This window comes from Atractosteus spatula, chromosome 24, assembly GCF_055471065.1.
Source record: "Atractosteus spatula isolate fAtrSpa1 chromosome 24, fAtrSpa1.hap1, whole genome shotgun sequence".
NCBI lineage: Eukaryota > Metazoa > Chordata > Actinopteri > Semionotiformes > Lepisosteidae > Atractosteus > Atractosteus spatula.
In genome coordinates, this window is record NC_142729.1 from 4,385,950 (window position 1) to 4,412,912 (window position 26,963).

A 26,963-nucleotide genomic window follows, 5' to 3' on the forward strand; every position below is an offset into this window, starting at 1 on the left:
TGGTTGCTGGAGAGAGGCTGACGAAACTAAAGGAGACCTGGGTGAGGACTCAATCCAAATAACTAGACAACAGGCAGAAGGACCTTAACTGAAAGGACCAGAGAGGTCTTAGAGAGGCTTCCCCACACTTTCCCCAAGACAAGTCTTAGGAGCACGTGTTCTGGAGGTGCCCCTTCACCAAGGATTGACAATGCCATGCAAATCCTGGGAGCAGGAATGATGCTCAGCTGCAAGTCATCCTGCTGGGGCTGGCACTGACTGAATTGGACAGTGGGACACAATACCTGCTGGGGCTGCATGTGTCCTTCACAAACAAGGACTGTGGAATGTGAGGAACAATCTCATCCTGAGTGGAGGGTGAGAGAGCTGGGGGAGAGGATCCTTGTGAACCTCAGAGGAAGAATAAAACATGACATAGCTAGGGTGCAGTTTCTCCTTGGCAAAGAATCGCTGGAAAGAACTGTTGGCCCTGTACAAGTGCTGAAAAGGAAGCAGTAAAACCTGTCCCTTTGTGCTCCTGCAGAAAACTGAAAGTAGAGATAGCTGTTACGCATTCCGCACTCACTCACACGGTCACGCATTCCACCCTCTCTAACAAACACCTTCACATTCCCACGCTCACCCACTTAAAGAGACGCTCACGCCACAAATAATCTTCCTATTATTATTTGTAATAATAGGAAGTTCCCTAGTACGTGCATCTTTTCCCTTTCGTTTTTTTATCTCATTGTTGCTTCCTGAACTCTCACTAGTTTCTGACCTTGTTTCTGTGATTTGGATTTGTTGTCTTGATTGAACTGTCTCAACCTGTTTTTTGACTTTCGCCTGCCCATTGGTTTTTGAGTCTATGGACTTGCGTTTTTTGTAACATTTTTTTATAAGGACTTCCTGCAACAGCGAGGGGATATTCCAAAAATATCACAAATGCAATTGATTTCCAATATACTCTAAACACAACCATTAAGTTTGTTTTCACGGCTGTGAAAGTATTTTCTGATAAATTAGCAAATTTACTATATACAGTACTGCCCACCGCAAGACTTCATCAATGTACAGAACAACAAATGGATTTAAAAGGTTTTTACCAGCAAAAAAACACAGCACCACAAATATTACAGGAAAAGAAAAACAACACTTTCAGCTTCAGAATGGAATTTATTTGAAACAGAACAACATATTTTTATGCACTATATATTTGGCAAATAAGTTCTCAGGCAAGAAAATAAGAAATTTATGGTTTCTTAGGCTAAACACAATCACAAAAGCAAAAAACTTACAAAGTATATAAACCTAGATATCCTTACCTTACAGTGGCAAAAGATCCATGTAGAGAAGTGCACAATGCATTCAGAAAAAGACATGGAATGCCATAATAGCTGAGAAGGAATATGGCTGCCACATAAATTTCTTGTCTATTTTCAAAGAAACCCGCTATAGAAAAAACTAATCAAATAGGTAGAAATATTTATCATTCAGCAAATTCTAACCATACAGAGTCTTAAAACCTTCTCTCTATAGTGTGTCTGCTTATTTTCTTTCATTGTGTTTATAATAAGTGCTAATACTGTAAGTACACATCAGAAACACCTTATAATAAAAAAAAACGCTCTATGAATAGCTGTTGTGAAATACAACAGTACAAATTGGTAAATAATTTATTCTTTTCATTTTTTATTTCTTACAGTATTTGACATTTTTTTTTGAAAGGCTGAGAAAACCATTCCATAAATGCAGATTTTTTTATATCTGTTTGGTCACTCTCAAATCTTTGTCCAAAGTACAAGATATTGTAACGCTTACGGCCAACAGGTACTGTGTAAGAGCCGGCGTACCAGAGCAGGTGACGTCACCGCCCTTCCCTGTGATAGCAGGACTACAGCTACTGGGCTGTAGAGAGATCTCTCTTTAGCTCACGGGGCTAGGTCGCTGCAGAGAGACGCGGAAGTCCCGGGTTCGAGCCCCGGACGGTGTGGGGCCGACCTGATGCGGCAAGGGCGCCCACCGGAGCCCCCGTTGTGTTACAATATTTTAGAGTAGATGTAGAAAAACAAATTTACACCATAACTGTTCCACAACTTGAGAAATTGTCTTTTGAAGAAACACAATAATGTTTTTTTTGCTGTTTCTGTTCTGGATATTTATTTCTAATGAGTGTAGTGAGTAAGAAATATAAAAAAAAATCTGAAGGTTTAGATGGGATGTCCAAGGGATTCTGTTTAATTCAAGACCCTTACCAGGTCTGTACTATGTATACTTTCCAAGATGATTCTAGATATTAAAGCACACATCCATTCCAGGAGAACATTGACCTTGGCTTCCATCTTGGGGAGGGGCTGTGTGATACCAGTGCCCCAGGGGAGGAGAGGTAAAGACAAAGTGCGACTGTGCTTTCTCTAATGGAGTCTCAGGACTTGGGAAGTCTTATTTCAAATATCAGGTCAGCTAATCAGGTGTATTCTTTTAAATCTTGTTTAAAATATGTTTTATAGACTTGCTTTTAAAAATAATATATTTTTAATGTTTCATTGTGTTTTTTTATCTAATAGTTTGTTTTATTTGTGTTTTATATTAAGAGTACATGGTGTTTTTAATGCTTTAAAGTTTTATGCTTTAAATTATGTTTTCTTTTTCTTTTTTTGTTGTATTGTAATGCAATGGGGTTCAGGTGGGCGCCCTCGCCTGCTGCCTACACAGGTCGGTCCCGCACCGTCGGGGACGCAAACCCAGGCCTCCAGCATCATTCAACAGGGACCCAGCCTGGTGAGCTAAAGAGAGACCTCCCCCTAGCCCAGTGGTTGTGGTCCTGCTATTACAGGGAAGGGCGGTGATGTCACCGCTCTGGTAAGCCGGCTCTTACACAATCACTGTCGGCCGTAAGCATTACAGTATTATTGTGTAAAACATGTTGTGCTGTAGAGCTGGAAAAGTGCTATATAAATAAAGTTATTATTATACAGATGTGAAACAATCATAGGTCTTTATTTCAGCACTGAATTAAAGACATAATGCAGTAGCACAAGAGCTCTGCTGAACCTTTGGCAAGGCTCTTTTTTATAGTTTGTAACAACCAAGTGGCACAAAACCAAAGATCTGTAGCTACTTCCTCATTTTAGCATATTTGATATATGTCTTCACCCTGCGGCTAGACTAAGTCTAAACAAATACACTGGTCATTAAGCAATTTGTAACTGTCAGCAGTTTCCACATCCTATTTTTGTCAAAGTTTATAAAAACTTGTTTATAACAAAGCAATTTTTTGTAGGCCAACATAATTGAGTATATAAGAATGATTGCAATCCTTCAGTGATTAAAAAACACAGCCTGTTACTGCACTTCTTTAGAAACTGTTTGGCTTTGTAAACTGGCATTTATCATTCTACTGATATAGGCATCAGCTATATCAACATGAAACTCACAACTAGAAACCCATCGAAGCTAAGCTCGTGTGAGCCCAGCCAGTTACTGCTGGAAGAGTTGTTAGTTTGACAAGTAGGAAGCACTCACGTGCAGTTTGTGTGGGTCCTAATGCCCCAGTATAGTAATGGGGACACTTTTCTGTAAAATAAAGGTGCCATCCTTTGGATGAGAAGTAAAACCAAGGTACTGACATCTCCAAGAAGAGTAAGGATGTTACCTTGTTGTCCTGGCCAAATTTCTCCCTGGCTTTTACCAGTCTTGGCCTCTTAATCCCCATCTATGAATTAGCTTCATTAGTCTGCTCTCCTCCGCCCTGATAGCTGATGTGTGACTGCATTTGTACACATTGACTGCTCTCACATCATTCAAATGATGATGCTTTTTGAACTGTGAGCCAATTCATCAAAGAAGCCGGAACCTCCAGCTCATCTGAGACTCCCTCACCTGGGCTGAAGAGTGAAACGTGCCCAGAATGATAGCGAGCCTGGACCAGGAAAAAGACTTCAACAGAGTAAACCCCATCTATCTGTTCAGAGTCTGGAACCATTCAGATTAGGTGAAAGTTTTAGCTGCTGGATAAAGATAATGTACTCTGTAGTGGGCAGCAGGGTCAATAGGCTCAAAGTAAAACCACTGAAAGAACAAGGTGAAGTTCTTTGCCACCTGGAGGGACAGGAACACGGTGCGTGAAGGTCTCGAGCTCTGCATGGAGCCCTGTTGTTGGCCAGACTCAGATGAGCGCTGCAAGGAATGGTCTCCAAGTTCATCCGTATGAGTAGGTCACAAGAAACTGGATCTTCTTCTGCAAATTCTGTCAGGCACTGCAGAACCTGATAGTACTTTTTCCGGTTGTGGTTCTCCCTCCCAATGAGGTACCTGATTCAGTGGTCAAATGTTGGACGGAAACCGGACAAGCACAGAGCCCTGTACAGGGAGGTGAGTGGACAGCTAGTTGCTGGAGAGAGGCTGACGACACTAAAGGAGACCTGGGCGATGACTCAATCCAAAGAACTAGACAACAGGCTGGAGAACCTCAACTGAAAGGCCGTGCAACAGAGATTGGCGACCAGAGAGGTCCTATAGAGGCTTCTGCACACTTTCCCCGGGACACGTGTTTCATAAGGGAGACATAGGAGCACGTGTTCTGGAGGTGCCCGTTCACCAAGGTAGTGTGGGATAGAATCGACAATACCATGCAAATCCTGGGAACAGGAATGATGATACACTACAAGTCATCCTGCTAAGGCTAGCACTGACTGGATTGGACAGAGGCACACAATACAGTAATATCACCCTGCAACTCACAAGTGATAGCCCGCTTAAGCTAAGCAGTTGTGAGTCTGGGCAGTACCGGGGAAAAACTAAGGTTGCTGCTGGAAGAGGTATTAATGAGGCCAGCAGTGGGTCCTAATGTCCCAGTGTAATGATGGGGACACTATACTGTAAAAAGGTGCTGTCCATCGGATGAGACATAAAACCAAGGTCCTGACTCTCCATGGTCATTAAAAATCCCAGGGTGTTTCTTGAAAAGAGTAGGGGTGTCACCCTGGTGTCCTGGCCAAATTTCCCCATTGGCCTTTACCAAACATGGCCTCTAATAATCCTGAATTCTGTGAATTGGCTTCATCACTTTGCTCTCCTCCCCACTAATAGCTGATGTGTGGTGAACACGCACACTATGGCTGCCATTAAATCATCCAGGTGGATGCTGCATATTGGTGGTGGTGGAGGGGACTCACCATTATCTGTAAAGCGCTTTGAACAGGGTGTCCAGAAAAGCGCTATATAAGTGTATGATTTTTTTTTGTGAGTGCGTTTTAGAATAGGGAAATAGACTCCCATTTATTATGTGGCATCCTTGTTTGCAGAGAGAGATTTAACTGTAGGTTGTATTTTGCATTTATTATGAAGGCAGCTTATTTCTTATTGTGGCCTCTGTGGGCATAATTCAAGAGGTCAATACTTAGAAGCAGTCTGGGGTTTTCTGCGTGATTAGGGTGTTATGCCTCTGAAACGCATGGTCTGTAAATACCATAGTGTTTATCTTGTCATTATTAATGAACATGTGTTTAACCAAGTGTGCCTGGATTATTACTGTTTTCACCAAAGCTGTGTCAGAGAAAAAAGAATGCACATGCCTTTAATCATATCTAGTGCTCGGGTATATTCTGGGGAAATAACTTACAAGTTGGGGGTTATGAATATTTATTTTACTTAATGACCAAACCACTTGGTCAATTCCTGATCTTCACCATTTGCGTAACCCCCCATTTGTAAGAACATGTTGAATTCTCTGGGAAAGTATACACAGTACAGGCCTGGTTAGGGTCTTGAATTCAAGGGAACCCCTTGCCCATCCTGTCTGAACCTTCAGATTGTTTTATATGTCTTACTCACTACACACATTAGAAAGAAATATCCAGAACACAAACAGGAAAAAACAATAGATGCATTGGAGAATTTCTCCGGTTGTGGCACACTAAATGTAAATTTCTCTTTCTGCAGTGGATAAAAAGTTGAGAGTGACCAAACATATCTAAAAAAACGCATTTTATGGAATGCTTTTCCAAAATATAAAATACGTAATGAACAATTCAAATAACATATTATTTACTATTTTTACTCTTTTATTTCACAACTGTCAGTCCTAGAGAGGTTTATTATAATAAGGTTAAGCAAAAGATTCAGGAATGGAGGAGATTGAAAATAATAATAATAATTGCTTACACTTATATAGCACTTTTCTGGACACTGCACTCAAAGTGCTTTAAAGGTAATGGGGACTCCCCTCCACCACCACCAATGTGCAGCATCCACCTGGATGATGTGACGACAGCCATAGTGTGCCAGAACGCTTACCACACATCAGCTATCAGTGGGGATGAAAACAGAGTAATGAAGCCAATTTGTAGATGAATTGAGATGAAATATCAAACCAGACTTAATCGGAAATTAAAAGATTAGCACAGCTCTCATAGAACTGACTATATCATACAATATCTATCCCTCTCTGAACTTTAATGTCTAATATGTTTTTTTATAAATGGCTTGGGTATCAGAATATGGTTTCAGGATATCCCTAGAGACATGATGAAAGCACTAAACCAATAGCATTGTTTATGTTTATAATGCCTCTTGGAATATACAACATGTCATTATATTGTGTATTTGAAAATGAAAGCTTCAAATGAGAAAAAATCCCAATTTGAATTAGACTGCAGTTAATATGTAGGAACTACCACCCTCAACCATTTTCTCTCAGTTTACTCAGAAAATTATAGTATGAGGGGAAGTGTTAAAACTTGGTCATTCTCATCATTCTTTAACCAAGATTCAGTTTAAAATAAGTAATAATTAATCAACAATAAAGGTTTTGTTACAAAGAAACCTGGAGTGAAGTAAGATTAACAGAACAGTGACAGTGGACAATGATCTACAGTTAATAGCAATCAGATTACTCAGAATTGCACCAGTGCGTGTTGTTCTTGTGTTTTCTAAGAACTGACACAACAGGAACTCTGTTTTGAGCAAAAGGGAAAGTGAGAGTGAGGGAACTTGTTGAGAAACTAGCCAAATACACTGTATTGCACTTTTCTTCAAATTTCTTAGACTGTCTTTTTGAGCCAAACTGACTGGGGTGCAGACCATCTCTTGCAAAAGATTTCTGCCTTTCCCACAAAGTATCCCAGTTTTTCACAAAGTGCTATAAAGAAAGGCCTGCTAAATGTTTCACTTCCACGATTAAAAACTGGAATAGGATCAGACAACATAAAATTATTTCCGAACTGCTTCAGTCTGACACACAAATAAAGCTTCGCTGTTTCCAGTTTCTGCAATATAGTGTCTTGTGTGCTGCAATGAATAATAACTGTTGATACCTTACGTTCTGTGAGCACACTGTACCTCAAAATCTTTAACTCTGGTGCCTGGATAATGTTCCTCCAAACATGTTTTCATGTGTGATACAGTGGCCAACAATTAAAATCCTGGAATCTAACTGAGATAGAACAGAAATTATCTGTGAAGATGGCAAACTTGTTTGAAGTTTGTACTCCCATGGAGACAGGAAGCGAGCATTACTGGGCTGAATCCACAGCAGTGAATTAGTAATCCAGGCGTTGGCGAAGGGTGTGCATGTAGTACAGCACAGCAACAAACACTCTGACTGAGGGACACTTTTTAATAACACAGTTCTTCTTCTGACTGTTTGACATCCTGCAATTTTTTATCCTTCCCTCTAGCATAGAGATTTTGTGGGGGGAGCTCCTTATTAAGAGTGCATTTCTCATACTACTCATTCTCATTCAATTTATGTCAGATCTCACCGGCCTTGACAAAAAGAAACAAACTGCAGGATACACACAGGATACGATTCTCCTTATTCATACTGAAACCCTGCTTATAGGAAACAACCAAATGAGGTTTCTGAATGCAGGTTAGCCGTTTCTTTCCCAGTCTCCTGAAGAGGGTTAACTTCACCTGTCCACTTCTGGATGCAGAAAGTATGACTGTAACATGTGAAGAATAAGTATCTATTACAAAACTCTATTTTCAAAGTTTAACAAATAGTTCTTAGACACATATTTTGAAAAGGTATCAAAATTGTATACCAAAATAAAGTGAGTTATTAATATTACAAAGTTAAAAAAAATTAATATGCAGTTGATACACAGCACATTAAGCTATTTAACTCCAAAACTTAAGTTGTAGCTTTAAGTTATACTTTTAGGTTTAAGCTTAGTAGTGCGAAACTTTATCCAGCACCTATACATAACTCACAACTGGTAGCCCAGTGAAGCTCAGCAGGTATGAGCCTGGGCAGTACCTGGGCAGTACCTGGATGGGAGACCTCCTGGGAAAAGCTATGGTTGCTGGTGGAAGAACTGTTAGTGGGGCCAGCAGGAGGTGCTCATCCTGCAGTCTGTCCCAGTATAGCGACAGAGACAATAGACGGTACAAAAGGTGCTGTCCTTTGGATGAGACATAAAACTGAGGTCCTGACTTTTCACGGCCATTAATAATCCAAGGCATTTCTCAAAAAGAGTAGGGGTGTTACCTCCAATTCTCCAATTTTCCCATTGAGCTTTACCAATCACAGCCTCCTAATAATCCCTAATAATCTCTGAACTTCATCACTCTGTTCTCCTCCTCACCAATTGCTGGTGTGTGGGGAGCATACTGGCGAACTATGGCTGCCATCACATCATCGTGGTGGAACCTATAAAACGCTTCAAGTGAAGTGTCCGGAAAAACACTGTATAAGTGTAAGGATGTTATTATTTTATTGTTACATTTTTCCAGACTTTCTAAAGCTGTAGTTTTAAAACAAACATATTGACATGGGTAACTTTTAAGATGCATTAATATTTTAACAAATGATTCAGTGTTAGAGGAGATTTAAAATGAGATAAAATTATCAAACCAAACTTAATCAGACATTAAAAGATTGACACACATCTCTTAGAACTGACCATTTCTTTAAAATTCTCTCCCTCTCCTAACTTTAATGTCTAATATGTTTTTTTTTCTAACTGGCATTAGTCAGAGAATATGGTTTCAGGACATCCCTAGAGACATAACAAAATCAGCAAACAGTTTGAAACCAATAGCATGTTTGCCTCTCAGAATATACAGCATGTCATTATATTGGATGGAAAGGGTGGACAATGATGCATGATTCTGCATTCAAATATCACACTTGCTATAATTATTAGAAATAATTATATTTAACTATAGGGAGATGTAGCTTTTACTGTACCTTCAAAATTGCTTTTGGCAACAATAAAAACATCTGGGACTTGTTGGTATTGGTTTCCTCCTGCTCATGGCATTGGATTAGAAGCGGAAAACAATTAACTAAAGACTTATCTGGCTACATAACAGACTATCTGGCTACATCGTCTAATTCTAAGAATTTTTGAACATGCATTGCCTTTCAAAATTAAAATAAAATCACACAGAATTTGCCTAGCTACAATTTACAGTAAAATGGTTTAAAATATGTGTCGTTTAGTAAACAATTGTGTATTAATTTTAATTAAAATTCATTCAGTTGCGTGAAGTTACACAGATGCAGACTCTCAAGCTATTCCTAAAATGTGTGTTTTCATATGTGAGTCTACAAACCTGAAAGCAGTGATTGGAAACATAGAGAATAAAAAAGGAGCTAAAACAAAAAGATGGTTTAAAATTTTTCTGTACAATATTATTATTCTTCATAATTTGATTATCAGACCCATGGATATACATCTGCTTTATACACTTTTTCCCAATTATTTTGAATATTTTTTAACTGGCTCTGTTGTCTGTATTAATAAAAATAGATTAGCTTACTGAAAAGAAACTTTATGGGGTATTGCATAGAACACACAAATATTAGGAAACTCTGTCAAATTCCCTTTTTTGCATAATTTCTAAAGAAATAAATCACACCCCCTTGGGTGACAAACATCTACAGCAATGAGCAGGAAGCTTTGATAAAGTGCATTAATTCAAAGAACCAATCACTTTGGACAGAGGCTGAACCTTTCTTGTCTGAAACATATAAATGAATTGTTTTGGAACATTTTAGCTAAAGGAAACTTTAGGAGTGACTCTAAGCAGAAGACATCTCACGCTTTAAAGGACAACAAACAGCAATCCCACAGTATCTTGATTTTCCAGGTGTCAGACTCCTGCTCCTGAACAACCTTCCATCCAGCACAGGTACCAATACCCTAATGTGTTCTGTGTTTCAGGATAATAGTCAGCATTATTAATACAGACTTCATTCATTTTCAGCAATTGTGAAACTTATGAATTACAATGTGTTTTGTTTTAATATGGTATCAGGCAGAGGATTCTTAATGAAGACTCAATGTGCTAAGACAAGTGTCTCAAATGATACTGTATAATCCTCTAACAACTGACTGAGGAAAAACATGTGATTGTAGCAACAAAAAGGACAAGAGTAGTCATCAGAAAGGATTATTTGTTCATCAGTTTTCAGAGATTCTATGCTCATGTTCCAAATGAAAGTCTATCTGTATCCAAAGTCTATATCCAGCATATAGTACAAACAATGTTGACAATGCATGCTTGCATCCTGTATCTCTTGTGTTGTAACTAAATTTGATATTCTCTGATGTGTGTATATGTGAAGAATAAGTGTTCTCATCATCGTAAACCTTAAAGGTCTCATTTTCACTTGAGTACCCTTCCACAGTTCTCTATTCATGACAGGGTTATTTATATTTTATTTCATTTTCATTTTTTTCTTTTCTAAAAACAAAATTACAGATACAAAAAGTAGGCAATAATCCCCTAAGAAAGGTAACAAATGAGAGTTGGCCATTCGACCCATCTAAAACAGTTGATTTCTTTGCTTTCCTGCCATAACAACCAGCTGCATAGAATTTGGTTTGGTCACCTCATACCTTTAAAGGCATACAATACAAATAAACAACATGTCAACAAAGACGATAGAAGAATGCATCCACCCAAATCTTTCACAAACCATCTTAAACACACACCAGTACTAAAATAAGTAACAGTGGGGCCTGCTAGAATAACAATGAGCCGTGCAAACATTTAAAAAAGTTAAAGCTCAGAGTTTATGCACCTCAAAATCTCTGGGTAGGTGCTGTTACAGAACCTAGTGGTCCTTGTCTTAATAGACCTGAGCCACCTACCAGAGGGGAGAGACGTAAACAGAGGCTGGTGAGGGTGGGAAGAGTCAAAGAGGATCTTTACAGCTTTGTGTTTCAGTCTAGAGAGGTAGAGTGAGTCCAAAGAGGGAAAGTGGTCTCCTACAGTTTTGGATCTGATATACACTACTGTCTCTAGCTGCTTCTTCTCCTGGGCTGAAGTGTTTCCATCCCACACACTCCAAACATCTTTAACTGTCTCAGGAAGAAAAGCCTCTGTTGAGCTTTCTTCACCATGATGGACGTGTTGACCTCCCATTTAGAGTGTGGGAGATGGTGATGCCAAGGAACGTCAAATTCTCCACCACCTCTACAGTCTGACCACTGATTTACTGATTTAGTGGTGAGAGTGCTCCTTAGCCTCGCCTAAATTCCATCACCAGTTTTTGGTTTTACTGAAATTTAGCTCTAGGTTTTTTTCAACTAATTCAACTACTTCATTCCTTCGTACAGACTCGTCATTGTTTGTGATATGCCCTGAGAGAATAGTGTTATCAGTGAACTTGAACATGTTCCATATAACTCATGGAAACTCCTTTTAGTTCATATTATTTGTCATGCACACAAGTGAAGTGCTTATTTGCATGTATGCTTCAATACAAAGACACTAACCTAACATTAAACCTAAGCACAGAATCACAGCTGTCACAATAAAGTTAAAGAACATCAGTGTGAGTCAGTGGTAGAGGTAGAATTCGATATTCTGACATGTTGTGGGAAGAAGCTGTCTCTGAATCTGGAGGCACATGTTTTTATGCTCCTTCAGTATAACGCATACCAGAGGGCAGTGGAGAGAAAAATGAGAAACCAGGATGAGTGTAATCCTTAGCAATACTCCCAGGCTTCCTGAGACAGTGAGTTGTAAAACATCCTCAATAGAGGGGAGCTGTACTTCAATGATGGACTGGGTTGACCTGAGCACCCCCTGTGTCACAATTCGGTCAGACAACGAGCTGCTGCCAAAACATGCTGTAATAACACACTTTCAATAGGGCGACTATAGTATGTATTAAGAATATATTAAGATAAACCAAATGTTATCAACTGTCTGAGGAACTAAAGGTACTGTTGTGTCTTCTTTATAGCCCCAGTAAATGTTGGTACCAAGTTAAATCGTAAGTAATGAAGGTACCCAGGAACGTGAAGCTGCTAACCATCTCTGCAGCCACCCCATTGATGTGAATGAGGGTATGTTCCCCACCCTGCTTTCGAAAATCAATAACCAGCTCTTTAGTTTTGCTGACAACGAGGAAGAGATTATTGTCAAGGCACTTGGAGCTGTGTCTGGCCACACAATTGTAGGAAACAAGGGAAACAGCATGGGTCTAAGCACACAACCCTGAGGGATGCCTATACTGGCAGTCAGCATGGAAGAGAGCCTTCTATCAACCCTCACAGTCTGTGGTCTGCCAGTCAGGAAATCTAGAACCCTGCCGCAAAGAGAGGAGCTGAGACCTGATAATTAAGCTTGATGACTATTTTGGATGGAGCTATAATGTTAAAGATATAGCTGTAATCATTGAATAGAATTCTAACACGTGTCTTTATCATCAAAATGGGCCAAGGCAGTGTGAAGTTCCAGGGAAATAATAATAATAATTAATAATTGCTTTAAGTTATGTAGCACTTTTCTGGACACTCCACTCAAAGTTCTTTACAGGCAATGGGGACTCCACTCCACCACCACAAGTGTGCAGCATCCACCTGGATGATAAATGAATAGCATCAATAGCAGCAATAACCTCAACCAAATGTTTCCAATAGTTCAGGTGGGTAGCTGCGTCAGCATGCGTAGGCTGCAAAGGAACAAGTAATAGGTTTATTCCATGCTGAAAAAAAGAAGAAAGAGAACACAACGTTTCGGCCGTGGAGCCTTCTTCAGGTGTGAGAGAGACAGGGCAGTAGGCAAAGGTAAAGTAGCGGGAGAACAAAGGTTGGGAGGGAGGAGGAGTGAGAGGCGGGAGCAGGGGACAGAAAGAGAGGCCAATCAAGAGGTGTCACCTCTTGATTGGCCTCTCTTTCTGTCCCCTGCTCCCGCCTCTCACTCCTCCTCCCTCCCAACCTTTGTTCTCCCGCTACTTTACCTTTGCCTACTGCCCTGTCTCTCTCACACCTGAAGAAGGCTCCACGGCCGAAACGTTGTGTTCTCTTTCTTCTTTTTTTCAGCATGGAATAAACCTATTACTTGTTCCTTTGTTTCCAATAGTTGCACATTGAGCACATTGAGTAGTCCTGTATATTGGTTTAAAGACAATTTGGCCCCTTCTTCTTTACAGTGTTTCAGTCATTCTTGCATGAATGGCTTACTTCAGGTCATACCACAGCATTTCAGTGGCGTCAGAACTCTGACTTGGGCATTCCAAAATGCAAAATTTCCTGAGTTTAAGCCAATATATGTAGATTTACTCCTGTGTTTAGGATCATTGTCCTGCTGCATGACTCAACTTCTATTAAGCTTCAGATCACAAATGGATACCCTGACATTCTCCTGTAGAATTTGCTGATACAATTTGGAATTTATTATTCCCTCAATTATTCCATAAAACCATGATTCTCCCTCCATCATGCTTCATGGCTTGGAACAGGTTTTTGTGTTGTTGTGGAGTGTTTAATGTCCTCCAAACATAACATTGTTTACTTATTCCAAAAAGTTCCACTGTTGTCTCATCTGTCCACAGAATATTATTCCAGTAGAGTAGTGTCAAACTTGGGCAGCATTTTTTTTTCTATAGCAGGGGTTTCTTCTATGCTATCATCCCATGGACACCACTTTGTTCAGTGTTCTTATTGTGGACTCATGAACACAGACATTAGCCACTGCAAGATATGTCTACAGATCCTTACCTGTTACCATAGTGTTCTTTATCACCTCCTTGAGATTGTATGGCTGATTTTTGTTGGAAAACCACTCCTAGGTGGTTGCTACTGAATTTCTTCCATTTGTACACTATCCGCATGACTGTGGATTGATGGAGGCCAATGTCTTTAGAAATTATTCTGTAACCATTTTCAGCCTTATGAGCATCAACAACTCTTCTTTCTGGTACTCTGAAACCTCTTTTGATTGGGGCATGTTTCACTTCGACATATCTTTGTTAAGAAGAGCGCAGAGTGGATTCTGTTGGTACCCAAACATTATGGAATTTTTCACAGGGCAGGACACCTCAAACTCACACCTGAATGTCTTCTCATTGATGGGAACTCCAGACTCCAATAACCCCCTTTAACAGAGATCATTATCTGAGAGGTTCACATACTTTTTTTGAACATAGACAGAGAATGTTTAAACAATGTATTTAATATAGACAAGAAAAGGCATAATCATTTGTGTGTTATTTATTTGATCAGATTGTGTTTATCTATTATTATGACTTAATGAAAATTAACGCATTTTATGAAACATTTATGTAGGAATACTGATAGCTCACAACTGTTGATTCCTGTTTCTTCTCCACAATGACTTGTAGTGTGCTCTCACGAGGCACCTGTTCTGTAGGGTTTGGGCATTTACTGGGACAATTATTAATTGTAGCAGTAAATCACGAAATTGATTCTTTTAATGGCCTTAGAATCCAACCATGCGATATAACTCAAACAACGCACACACACAGGTACTAATACACGAGGATACATTTATTAATACATAGAATATGCATGTAAACCTAACAGATCTTATCGAGAGGGTTATCAGAATACAAAAGGTATATATTCAGTCAGTTACGAAGAGTTACACATATCAAGAGGACATATGTTCGGTATATCATTCATTTAGACTGTTTTGTAAATGAACTTGGTTATAACTTCTACATTAGATACTCAAAACAAGTACATAACTCTTAGGAAATAAATTGAAATCAACTTGGTTGGGATAACAATTGAATTCTCGAGCTGTAATGCATTGAAGTTGAATACTCATCCAAGCTCTGGGGATTCAGATCTCCTGCGGGCTCTCTGGCTCCGTGCCAGGCTGTGCTGTGCGGCTTGCGACGGTGCGCTGCTGATGCTCACTGACAGGCTAGTTAGTGTTGGCTTTAACTAGCAAAGTTTGTGCACAGGAGAAAAGATGACTGTGGGTCCCAGCAGGTCAGGAAGAGGACCGGTTCGTTCCTGATGAAGTGCTAGTTCTGAATAGTGATTCAGCTGTCCACAGTTCCGACCTGTTCACGAGGCTTGCTGCTGATGCTAACCTCGGGTGGATCCTCTGGTTACTCTCTGGCAACCTCCGCTCTAGACTCTTAGAACAGAGGAAAGTTCTGACACTCGGACACACTGGCCGTTCCGTGGTTGTCCGGGCTGAGTCTCAGGATGGTCAGGAGGTGCGCTGCAAGAATGTCCTGACCTTGGGAGCCTTCTGCTCCTGGGCCGTCCTGTTCTGGGATTCTCCTTTAGAATTCTCCTTAGAAAAGTCTTTAGAATTCCCCCTATCAGAATAGTCTTGGAGCTCTGTGTTGCGTGTTTTTACCTGGAGGAACTTCAGCTCATTCATTGGCTGAAAGTTCCATGGGCATCAGAGTCCCACGTGGGTTACTCGGCCCTACAAGTCCATGATTGGTTGATCAAGGTGAGATATGAGTCACTTACTCCTGACACCTAGGAATGCAGTCCAGATGTCCATCTGGCACTCCCTAGACAGATAGGCGCCAATGGATGACCATTGATCATGATAGCCAGGCTTAGCTAAGTGCATCCCCATTTGGGAGCTGTCCCTTATCAAAAGAAAACATCTTTAAATCAGCCTGCATGAATAGCTTCTCTGTGGCTGCACCACAGAGATGAAGAGAGAGATGGGGCCTCATATGGGAAAGCACAGCAACACTTAATTCTGTCTTATTAACAAGCATTGCCGCTACAAATGTATCATATATTGTTCTTCTGTACAAACATGAAGAAAGTTAAAAATATAATTAAACTTGGACATTTTTTTAATTTACTGATATCTGTCTCTACATTTCAGTACAGTTTTGACAGAAAGACAATATGGGAGCTGGAGCATCTTCAACTTCATCTTCAACTTTATTTAATGCCGGTGGAAATGTCACAATTAACCTACGATCTGCAAGACCAAGCTCCAATCTCCATGTGGCAAATGCAACTGGGAAGCCACTTCGTATATTTTATGGAGTGGAGAAGAAGGAGCTTGAAGAAATGGTGTTACACGACGGTAGAGAGTCCAGCACCAAGAAGGTCTTTAAGTCTGATCTCAAGGACCAATACGTTCAACTCGACATCAACGCACTCTTACCATTTCCTGAGAAAGGTGTAGACTATGCTTGTGTATTCGTGGAAGATGAGCATGACAGAAATACTTGCCTGGAAACCGTTGTGCTCAACTACAGTGTCACTCCTGGAAAATCTTTCATTATTGCAGCCGACCACAGCATCAAGATCCACAAGTTAGGAGCAGGGCCCTGGGTGGATGAAGATGGGCATGACCACTCTACAAAGTAGATTTACAGCAACACCCAGTTATTTTTGATACCAAATAGATAAAAATGGAGAATCAATCTTTCAACAAATATAGTTGGTAGTATTCTTTGCTCAATTAGCATATTTGTCTGCAAAATTATAGATTCTTCGTAAACATCATCATAGACATCCTCACTTAAACATTGAGCTTATGCTGCAGAATCTTCATTGTTTCTTATATAGAATTCCTTGTTGTAATACTAATAATACAATGTACAGTACACATCTTTTTCCTTCACATTTCCAAGTTAATGTTGCTTAAAGCTGTCAATAAAAACTGTGAGATTTGAAATACATTTGCCCTGTGTTTCTATTGATACACATTATTAACATACAGTTTACACAGCCAGTGTCCCCAGATGTATTCAACCCCACTGATGAAAGAAGTTAAAAAAACATCAGTAGAAATTAAACAGGTTTGCAGACAGTTCAACGTGTTTAAACTATTCTAAAATGTTATTTTGTAATCATAATAACGCTGCACAGAACAATGCCATAAATATTTCATTGAATTCCTGAGTACATTTTTTCATACGCCTGTAGTTAGTATGATTTTAGTCCTGCACTGGGTCCTCTTGTCCTGTGTGTTGAGGTTCTGGTTGTTCTGAGGATGAATTTTGACTCCCTTAATGAAGAATTGGTCTTTTGAACCTGTTGTGAACTGCTTTCCTGCAGCTCAGAATCATTCATTTGTAAAGTATGTGTCTCTGAAATATATGTGGATCCTTTTGCATTTCTAGGCATTCTATTCAATTTACAAAGTGTGTCCCCAGCCAGCATTTTTTTTGTGATTTCCTTGGCAATGTTCTCATATTTGGCCTCTTCATTTTTAAAATCTGGTTAGCTTGCTAACTATACCTAAAATTCGTGTGTATGACACAGCTGGTTCAAATCAGAGGTGATGACCCTTTAATCTTTTTTTACTATATCCTGTTCTTTATTCAGTTTCTGATCCATTCTCCTACATTAATTCAGATAAACCTTTTAATAAATACCTTATTAAAGGGGTTATATAAGCTTAATTGCATCACTTATTACCCTTTCACTAATTTTCAAACTGCTTTATCCAAAACAGGATTGCAGGGAACCCGGAGCCTATCCCAGCAAGCAACAGAATCAAGGCAAAATACACCCTGGACAGGATGTAGTCCATCGCAGGACACACAGACAATCATACCAGTGCCAATTTTCCCAGAAGCCAATTAACCTATCAGTATGTTGTTTAAGCAATCCAGAGCAACCAGAGGAAAGGCACGTGATCACAAGGAAAACACACAAACTCCATGCAGACTGCATCCCAGGAATTGACCCCTTGGCAGCAGTGGTTACAAGACAGCATCCTAACCACTGCACCTCCGTACTGCCCGGCACCTATTATTCTTTAGTTTAATTGAGATGCCTTGCTTTTTTATGTAAAAATTGTAAAATGTAGCTACCCAGACAGACCTAAAACAGAGCATCTCAGAGCCGCCTTCAGAGAAACCAAAACCAACATTAAGATAACTTCTTTACATGCGAGCACGTAACACTTAAAACCCTAGATGAACTCTTCAGGGTGATGAAAATCAATATGACCTCTGCAGCCAACATTTGGTAGTGACTATGTGTGCTTTGAAATATTGTACTTGCATCACTGGAGCATGTGGAGTGTGAGTTACACAATGCTTCCCCCTCTGGTCTTGGGGTTCCCCTGGTTACAAAAGCATGATGCTCAGATTTCCTGGACTAGGGGTAAGTTGCTACTCTGGGGTCCTCAGTGTTTGGCAACACTGACGTTTCTTAGTCACGCCAATAAATGTTTTTGAATTTAAATTTCCATGTTTCTAACATAAAATCAGAGATTAGTGTTTGAGAGTTTCAAATGTAAACCCTTGTAAATTCATTATGTATTATTGCAAAAGAACAAACCACAACATTTATCGTACTGGCTGGTGCTGCAGTCTGGTATGAGTTTGAATTTTAAATGAAGGTGAGAAAGTTCAGTATCAGCACATTGTAACAGGACTAAGATAAAATGAGGCTAAGAATATCATTGTAAAATTTGGTATAAAACATATATTGCCTGAAACATCTTCAATAGGTTCTTTTATGTTCATAGAAAAGATCTTTTGCTGTAACCAGTGAGCGTGCTCTCCATAAACACGAAAATATTCAACCTGATCATCTGAAATTTCAGATGGATTCAGTGTTTCATTCTCCAAGCCACCACATAAAACACAAGCCAGATGTGACTTAATTCCATTTTATTTTCTTTGAACACTTTGAGAAAAACCTCTTAGAAACACACACATATCTATAAACTTCAGACAGTTAGTTTACTGTTCATGTAACCCTAACTGTCACACTGTAAGGTGACTTTTGTTCTCATCCTCACACTTGCTCTGAGGAAGATTTGAGTTTTTGACTGTTGTGATGCCTCACTTCATGCCCAACACCACCCAGATAAAAATATTAAAAGACATACACGACATCCCTGTTATGCTCTCTTCAATTGCACTAAAAACAAAAGTGTCATATTTATTGAAAATAAAATCTGATACATTTGGCAGCCAGTATGCACCCTTCAGTCACAGCTGTTGAGTAACTTATGCAGGTTACAAGACAGCAAAAAATCAGATACCAGTAAAATAAAGAAAATAAGTCCAAAAAAACAGGAGATAGATTCAGTATAAAGAGCCAAAGACACAATCCACAAACCAAGGTCAAGAGACATTTACCAAGAAAGGAAGACAATTTGCAGAGAAGAGACACTGCATTGGCAGCACATGCTTCACTGCTCTGGGAGTGTTTATAGCCCTGTGAGTTTAACACTTCATGACTGAGAGCTGCCCTTCATGGCAACAGAACCCACAGCAACAATGACTTTCATCACTGTCTTCATCTGGACACACTTCATATTTGCACAGGGTAGGAATGGGTTTATAAGCATTTTATTTTAAGTCAAAATAATTTGTATAAAACATGAAATATTTTAAATAATAAATTACTCTATGAAGTGTTTGAATTATTTTGTTTCATCATACATTGTTTGATGTTTTATTTTCAGAATCCAGTGGAAAGGTTACTGTGACTCAGACTCCAGCAGTAAAGACTGTTCTCCCTGGACAGACAGTCACTGTGAGCTGTAAGACCAGTTCAGCTCCATCCTAGTGAAGCTCCAAAACTCCTGATCTATTGGGCAACTAACCATCTAACTGGGATCCCAGAGCAATTCAGTGGCAGTGGGTCTGGGACTGACTTCACTCTGACCATCACAGGAGTCCAGGCTGAAGATGCAGGAGATTATTACTGCCGAACTAAACACTCCATTTACAGTGCCCTTGTGTCCACACAGTGTTACACACTCGTACAAAAACCTCCCCCAGCAGGCCTGCACTGCTGCAGTTGGGACCTCCTGCAGGTGCTGAGGGTGAAGACATAGATACAGGACACAGCCTGTGGAGAAGTTGAGTTGCAGATATTTACAGGACCAAGTAACTGCTTCACGGGATCTGTGCCGACAGATGGGAGAAAAAAATTCAGACTTCACCCACCTCACTCACTCCCGCATCACCGACACAGGCTCAGGTCCAGCCCAGACATGTCCTGCAGAAGATGACGCCTGAAACGATGTGGAGGCTCACCTGAGAGCCTTCGAGCGGATGGTGGAATGCCTGCAATGGGACCGCAACTTATGGGCCAGCATCATGGCTCCCTTTCTTTGTGACGAGGCCCAGAAGGCATATTACGACCTGGACAGTGTGTCCGCCTTGGACTATACCTAAAGCAGATGCTGAAAAAGGTCTCGCATGCCTCCAGGAAAGATTGGGACTTAGTCCTCCTTCTCCTGATGTTTGCCTTCTGAGAGGTACCCCATGCCTCCACAGGGTTCTCCCCCTTTATATGGGGGACAACCCCAAAGAATCTTAGACGTCGCCCGGGAGGTTTGGGAGTCGCAGCACTTGTCCTCCCACAATGTGCTCGACTATGTCCATTCCCTTCAGGACAGGCTTGCACAGCTGAAGCCACTAGTGGGGGAACACCTACAGCAAGCACAAGGCAGACAAAAGAAATACTATGATCATTCAGCATGGCATAGGATCTTCCACCCTGGGGATCATGTAATGCTGCTACTGCCCTCACCGGAGTGCAAGCTTTACGCGAGATGGCAGGGACCCTACAAAATCCGCGAACGGACAGGGCCAGTCACATACAAGGTATACCATCCAGACCACTGAAAAAAGGAAAAGATATACCACCTTAGAGAGAACCCCCTGCGGAAGAGACAGTCCCTGCATTGTTGTCCAGCAACTCTACCTCCTTCTCCGTGGATATAATTTCTCTCTCTCCAAACCTCCCCCCCTCACAGGTCAAGGAAGCCCAGATGCTCCTGCACTGGAACCACCACCTCTTTTCAGATCTGCCGGGGCAGACATGGTTGGTACAGCATCACGTGGAGACGCCCCCTGGAGTTGTTGTATGGATGCCCCCTTACCGGGTACTCGTAGCGAAGCGTGAGGAGAGGATGTTGGAGCTGGACAGCTCCTGGTCCAGCCCCATTGTGCTCATCCCGAAGCCTGACGGCTCCTGGCGCTTCTGCAATGACTTCAGGAAACTCAATGACGTCTCCTGTTTTGATGCCTACCCGATGATCTGGATAGATCAGCTCCTGGAGAAGCTGGGCAAGGCCAAATTTATTACCACCTAGGAATTTACAAAAAGTTATTGGCAAATCCCTCTGTCGAGCCTGACAAAGCCAAAGAACACTTTTTCCATGGAGCCCCTGCCACCTTTCAACGCCTGATGGACCGGCTTCTGAGATCCCATCTCCACTATGCAGCTGCCTACCTGGACGACCTGGTTATTTTCAGTTAAACGTGGCCAGTGCATTTGGCACATTGCCAGGCCGCCCTGTCTTCACTGGAGGAAGCAGGTCTGCATATTAACCTGAAGAAAAGCCGGTTCGGTTCGCCTCCACCAAATACCTCGGGTACATTGTGGGAGAGGGAAAAATCCAGCCTCAGTTAGATAAAATAGAGGCCATCCAGGACTGGCCAGTACCAAAAACAAAGACCCAAATCAAGGCGTTCTTGGGGCTTTTAAATTATTACGGGCGGTTTATTCCCAACCTTGCCGAGAGGGCTTCACCCCTGACCGATTTCATGCGCGTGGCAGCTCCCCAGGCTGTGCACTGGACCCAGGAAGTGGCTAAAGCCTTTAGTGACCTCAAGGTCGCTTTATGCCAGGATCCAGTCCTAAGGGTCCCGAACTTTCAACAGAAAGTTGAAAGTTCGGGACTTTCATAGGGGCATAGGAGCAGTCCTATCTCAAGAGTTTAATGGCAAAGAACATCCTGTCATATACTCGAGCAGAAAGCTACTGCCCTGGGAGCAAAAATATGCTGTTGCGGAGAAGGAGTGTCTGGCAGTCAAGTGGGCAATTGAAACATTAAGATATTACCTGTTGGGCAGGGAATTCACCCTCATGACGGATCATGCACAGCTCACCTGGATGAAGTCTAATAAAGAGAAAAATGCCTGGCGGACCAGGTGGTCTCTTGCCCTACAACCTTATCGTTTCGTGGTTTCTGGCAGTTTTCTTCACACTTCTTCATAGAAAAGGGTGACAGGAGTATAGAATAAGCTACCCAGCCATGAGCTTGTAGCTGATAGCCTGGATTCTTGCCAAATGGCCTCTTGTTTGTAGCTGTTTCTATGTTCGTATGGAATCTGGAACACCAAGCGCAGCAGCAGGGACCTGACTCTTGGACAGCCAGCTGTGAGCCTGCAGTGAGCTCACCATGAGGGTGTTCTTTATACAGTAATTCCCAACGTGCACTCACAGGTTGTTTTACAAACTGTTAGCATCTGCAGGTATTGAACACTCAGCTATAAATAATTCACGATCAAATCAGAACAACATGCATTTATGGGGTGCAAAGGAGTTTTTTTAATAAAGATCTGGACAACTAATTTCATGATTCAAAATTCTTTATTACTATTATTTTTCTCTCACTAACAGCACATAAAACAGGACTAAAAAACATGCACACATGGACAGCGGCTGATGGAGAAGCTCAGCGCGTCTAAAACACTTACAAATATGTCTGAGTACTGAGGGGCGCAATAAGTTAACAGTCACAGAGATAAAGCTAAAACACAACACAGCCATCAGCAATGCAGCGCTGCCCTCTGTGTGGGCTACTCTGGGCAGTCGGATTTGTTCTGGGTCTTCTGGACAGTTGCCTGGGACCCCTGGCTGGCCTCGCAGGTCATGGAGTGCAGCGATTTCCAGTCGGGCTCGGACAGCGTCAGGGTGCTGCTCCAGCTGTAGGTGCCGTCGCTCTCCAGGATGCCGGGGGTCTTGGTGACGCTGCTGCTCTTGGAGCTGCCGTCGATCTTCCACTGCAGGCTCCAGTCGGACGGGAAGCCCTTGTTGGCCAGACACAGCAGCGTGGCGCTTCTCTTGGCACTTAGCTCCACAGTGGAGGGCGGCAGGAGGGACAGAGATGGCAGCGCGTTACCTGGAGACGGAAACTGGTTGGAATGAAATCAGAGAGACTCACAGCTGCCTGGGAGAGACTCACACAGACCCACAGGGAACAAAAACCCGAACTGTCAAAAAATAAACATTATTTCACTATTGACAGATAGTTGAAAAAGGAAAAGTAAGTTTAAAGTTCTACACATTGTTACAGGGCTTGAATAATTGTTTCAGGACAATCAGGACTAAAGTCCTTCATGTAGTTGGAAATGTATCTAAAATTCATTAAATACACTGCACTTTGATAATGTCTGAAAGTATATTTACCTAAATGTGTTTTAACCATATCTTGCTTATTGAGGACTACATACTAAAGCTGTATCCCTGCTGCCTCCTGTACTAGAAGCCCAACGTGGCACCTCGTCTCCCACTGAATAAAACTGACCCGTAACGACAGGATCGTTTCACCGTCTGCAGGACCCATCAGCACTGTCGGGTACTGAGGTTTTATAAGTACAAGACACGAAAAAAAATACCTGTGAAATTCGCAAGTGTATTCACCTGGAGAAGAAATAATTATGCCTACTTTCATAAAGTATTAATATATGAATTACATTTCTTGAAATCAAGCATTTTGGAAGATTAATCTACTAACTATGATTAGTAATTTTCTTGTCCAAATGCAATTACTGTATGAACCCTAGAGCACAGATTATTTAGCGAGACATAAAACCACGTAAAATATGATTATTCAATCATTAAAAGAAAACAGATCCAGTTTCGTTTTGCCCCTAAATTGTAATAGAATCATTACATCGAACGTTGAAATGACACTGATCTACCTCAACACTTCGACTATCTGTACACATTGAACTATGATGTTTTTATGATTACAAGAAAGATTTAAAAGTTTAGGTTAATATACAGTAATTGAACAGCGATAACTTGAGTACATATACTGTATATCATGAATATGAATTCGGTTTTGAGAAGTCTGCAGCTCTAGGGTTCTGTCAGCCCCTGGAGTGCAGCCAGAGCGGAGACGCGAGTAGTATAAAGCGACACCTTTCGTCAAACTTTTGACAGGTACCACGCCCCCCTTTTCCAGCCAATGGGAGTGGATGTCCCGCCCCCTTGTCAGCCAATGGCGTGTTGTTATGGGGGCATGTCCCACCCCCTCAGGAGCCAATGGTGTGTTGTTAAGGGTCGGAACTCCTGCCTTCCCCCCCGGCCAGTTGGTCCGGAGCCTCAGGGTCCAAATGCCCCAAGGCGGCGCATCCCTTGCTTTAGATGTGTGAAAGCGTGTATTGGTTTGGAAGGGAACCATGTCTGCAGCGGGGTTGAGTGTGCTATATTATAACCCTAGGGAATTGGGTAGTTACGATGGCGTGTGGAGTCTGGTGAGGGCCGTGAGATCCCGGGATGTAAGCGGCGCCAGCGCCAGCCGGGTGGCCGGGCTGCTTATACGCTGCACAAGCCGTGTCTCAAAAGCATCAGGGTTGTAAGCACACACACACACACACACACACACACACACTAACTGCGTAAAGTCTCACAGAAAGAACTCGCAAGACAAACAAGTTACAGACTCCTGTTTGCAAGTATGTGAAATGTGAACCGCTTTATTTCAACAGTGGGTTTTCAAACACAGAAACAGTGCAGTACACACGCGTTACCGGCTCCTGTTTGCATTCAACAATTAAATGTTGGTGCAGAAAATTTGTTCGGTACACGTAACCACCACCCTAACATTGCTTAGAAACTTTGAGGCATCTGAAAAAGCATTCATAATCCTCTTCCGCTCCCCATGTCTAAAACCATGCGAACCATATTGTGCGATCCGATCTAGCACAGCAAAAAAATTTGCCTTCGTAATCAGTGGGATGGTGTTACCACAGGTTCTGTGCAAAACACACTGTATTTTGGAATACACACTGTAGAACCCCCCAGGCTTCCATTTCTGATCTGAAAACATCAGATCCGCAATAATTTAACTCAAGTTCTTGACATACACATCTATCTCTTTAACAAATTTAAGGACATTAGCATTCGGCTCTTTGTTTTTCATATCAAGCTTTGTAGAGAGAAGTGTGTAAAGCACTCTTAGTAAGAATTCAGACGTATACATTCGAAATTCTTTATTCTTCGGACGATGGCACACCCGGGTCTGTAAAACACATTTTAGTATTCACATTTTACATAGATCTTTTTTTTTGCGTCTGTAAAAATAAGAATAGTGTTTCTTTTGCAACGCATCAAAAGTCACGTCTACTAATTTTTCGTCCAGCTGTTCAAGTATGGTGTGTACATGCGCGTCTGGGAAGTGGTCGTCAATTATGTTTTTCAGCAACTGTATTATGCCCCGCTCAGTGTCATTTGTAATGGTGTACGAACCCAGACACCTGGCGGTGTACAGAACAGCCGATAAAATTCGGGCTAAACTGAGAGACTTATAAATTTCTAAAGCGGCAAACGTCACATCTTCAAACCCATCTGTGTAGCCGACAGACAGTCATGTGTGGCCCCGCTGACCGGGATGGTCAATCAAACAGGCCGGGCAGTCATCAGCCAGGACCCCCTTTAAACAGTGTTTGAAGATGCAATAAACTACTGCTTTCACAATCTGGGCCATAACATCGGGCTCATTAGGGACATTGTTAGCTAAACCTGGTTGGGCATCAGCTTTATTAACATTTGGTCGAACACACAACCATAGACACGAAACATTCAGTTGTGCTGGTAGTCTGAAGATTGACCCGTCGACCTCCTCTTTATTCTATTAAAGGAAAAAGAAAAGGAAGGCTTAACAAAATAGACATGCTTTGTAGCTAAAATATCGAGCATTTAACGCACTTTTGAGCTAAGGTTTTTCGTTAATATTTACCATTTGTAGCGAGGTATCACTAACACCCGGCAGTTCTTCAACATCTGGTACCCCAGCTGAACTCACACCCCCGCTGCTGTCACAGGGCGCAGAGGGCGGGGTCGGGTTTTGCTAAAAAGAAGACCAAGTATTAAAATGACATATGCTAAGTGCCGATACAACAATTGCACGATCAGAAAAAATATTTTAGCCGCCTACCTCTTCACTTTGTAGAGCAGCGGACCCCGATGTGTCTCCACACAAAGAAGTCATCTTCGCAGCTTCCAAAAACGGGCGGTGTATGACAGCTCCAGGGACGCGCTGCGACCCTGTCAAGCCGGAGCGTTTAAGAATATGCACCAATGGTGTAACCAGGCCTACATAACACAAGACATTTTTCAATTGGTTGTGTTGTTTTAGAACATTGTTTTATTGAGAGCGAAAAGTATTCACTTATCAGTTTATAAGTTTTAAACTTTAAAAGTATTAACACACAACACAAACACAAATGATGTGTTTGCCCAGAAAATAAATTTTTAAACACGCGGGGCTGGTCTTAAAGTTTTTAAAATAATGTAATAAGACACAGCTTATTTTTAATAACACATTCGCGACAGCTTTTTTCGAAAGTTTGAAATTAATTTCCACACACCACAAGTGTAAAAGTATTTAAAGTATTAACAGGCAACAAATGATGGGGTGTTGTTCTTCTTTAACGGATTGATCTTAAAGTTTTAAAATCACATATTAGAGATATTTGGGAGAGGTGGGGGGTCGGTGTCACAGTAGTTAAAGGCTCTGGAATGCAGAGTGGGGGTGTTAAAATTGCCCACCTAGCGGGGGTGGGGGTAAAATTTTTAAATTTTAAGAGGGTACAATTAACAGTGACAATAAATATAGGAGTTATAGTTTTTCATTTGTTTTAAATGCTGTTTTGTATATACATTTTATATTCATGTAAAGTTTTCTCATTTATAATCACCACATGTATTTCACGCAAAAATGTTCTTAACATCGCATCGCGAAAAAATAAAACCTCAAAACGTCAAGCTTGGTTTGTAAACATGTCG

The 26,963-nt window shown here is 41.2% G+C and overlaps 1 protein-coding gene across 1 annotated transcript in view; it reads right to left on the reverse strand.

The window, feature by feature from the left end:
• Positions 1-22,747: 22,747 nt before the first annotated feature.
• The window catches only part of LOC148815795 (immunoglobulin kappa light chain-like), a 268,304-nt gene continuing 264,088 nt past the window's right edge, over positions 22,748-26,963 (reverse strand). Inside the window, exon 5 of the mRNA XM_088904691.1 lies at positions 22,748-23,070. Within this exon, the coding sequence (XP_088760817.1) occupies positions 22,748-23,070 (323 nt within the window). The remainder of the gene's footprint in view (positions 23,071-26,963) is intronic.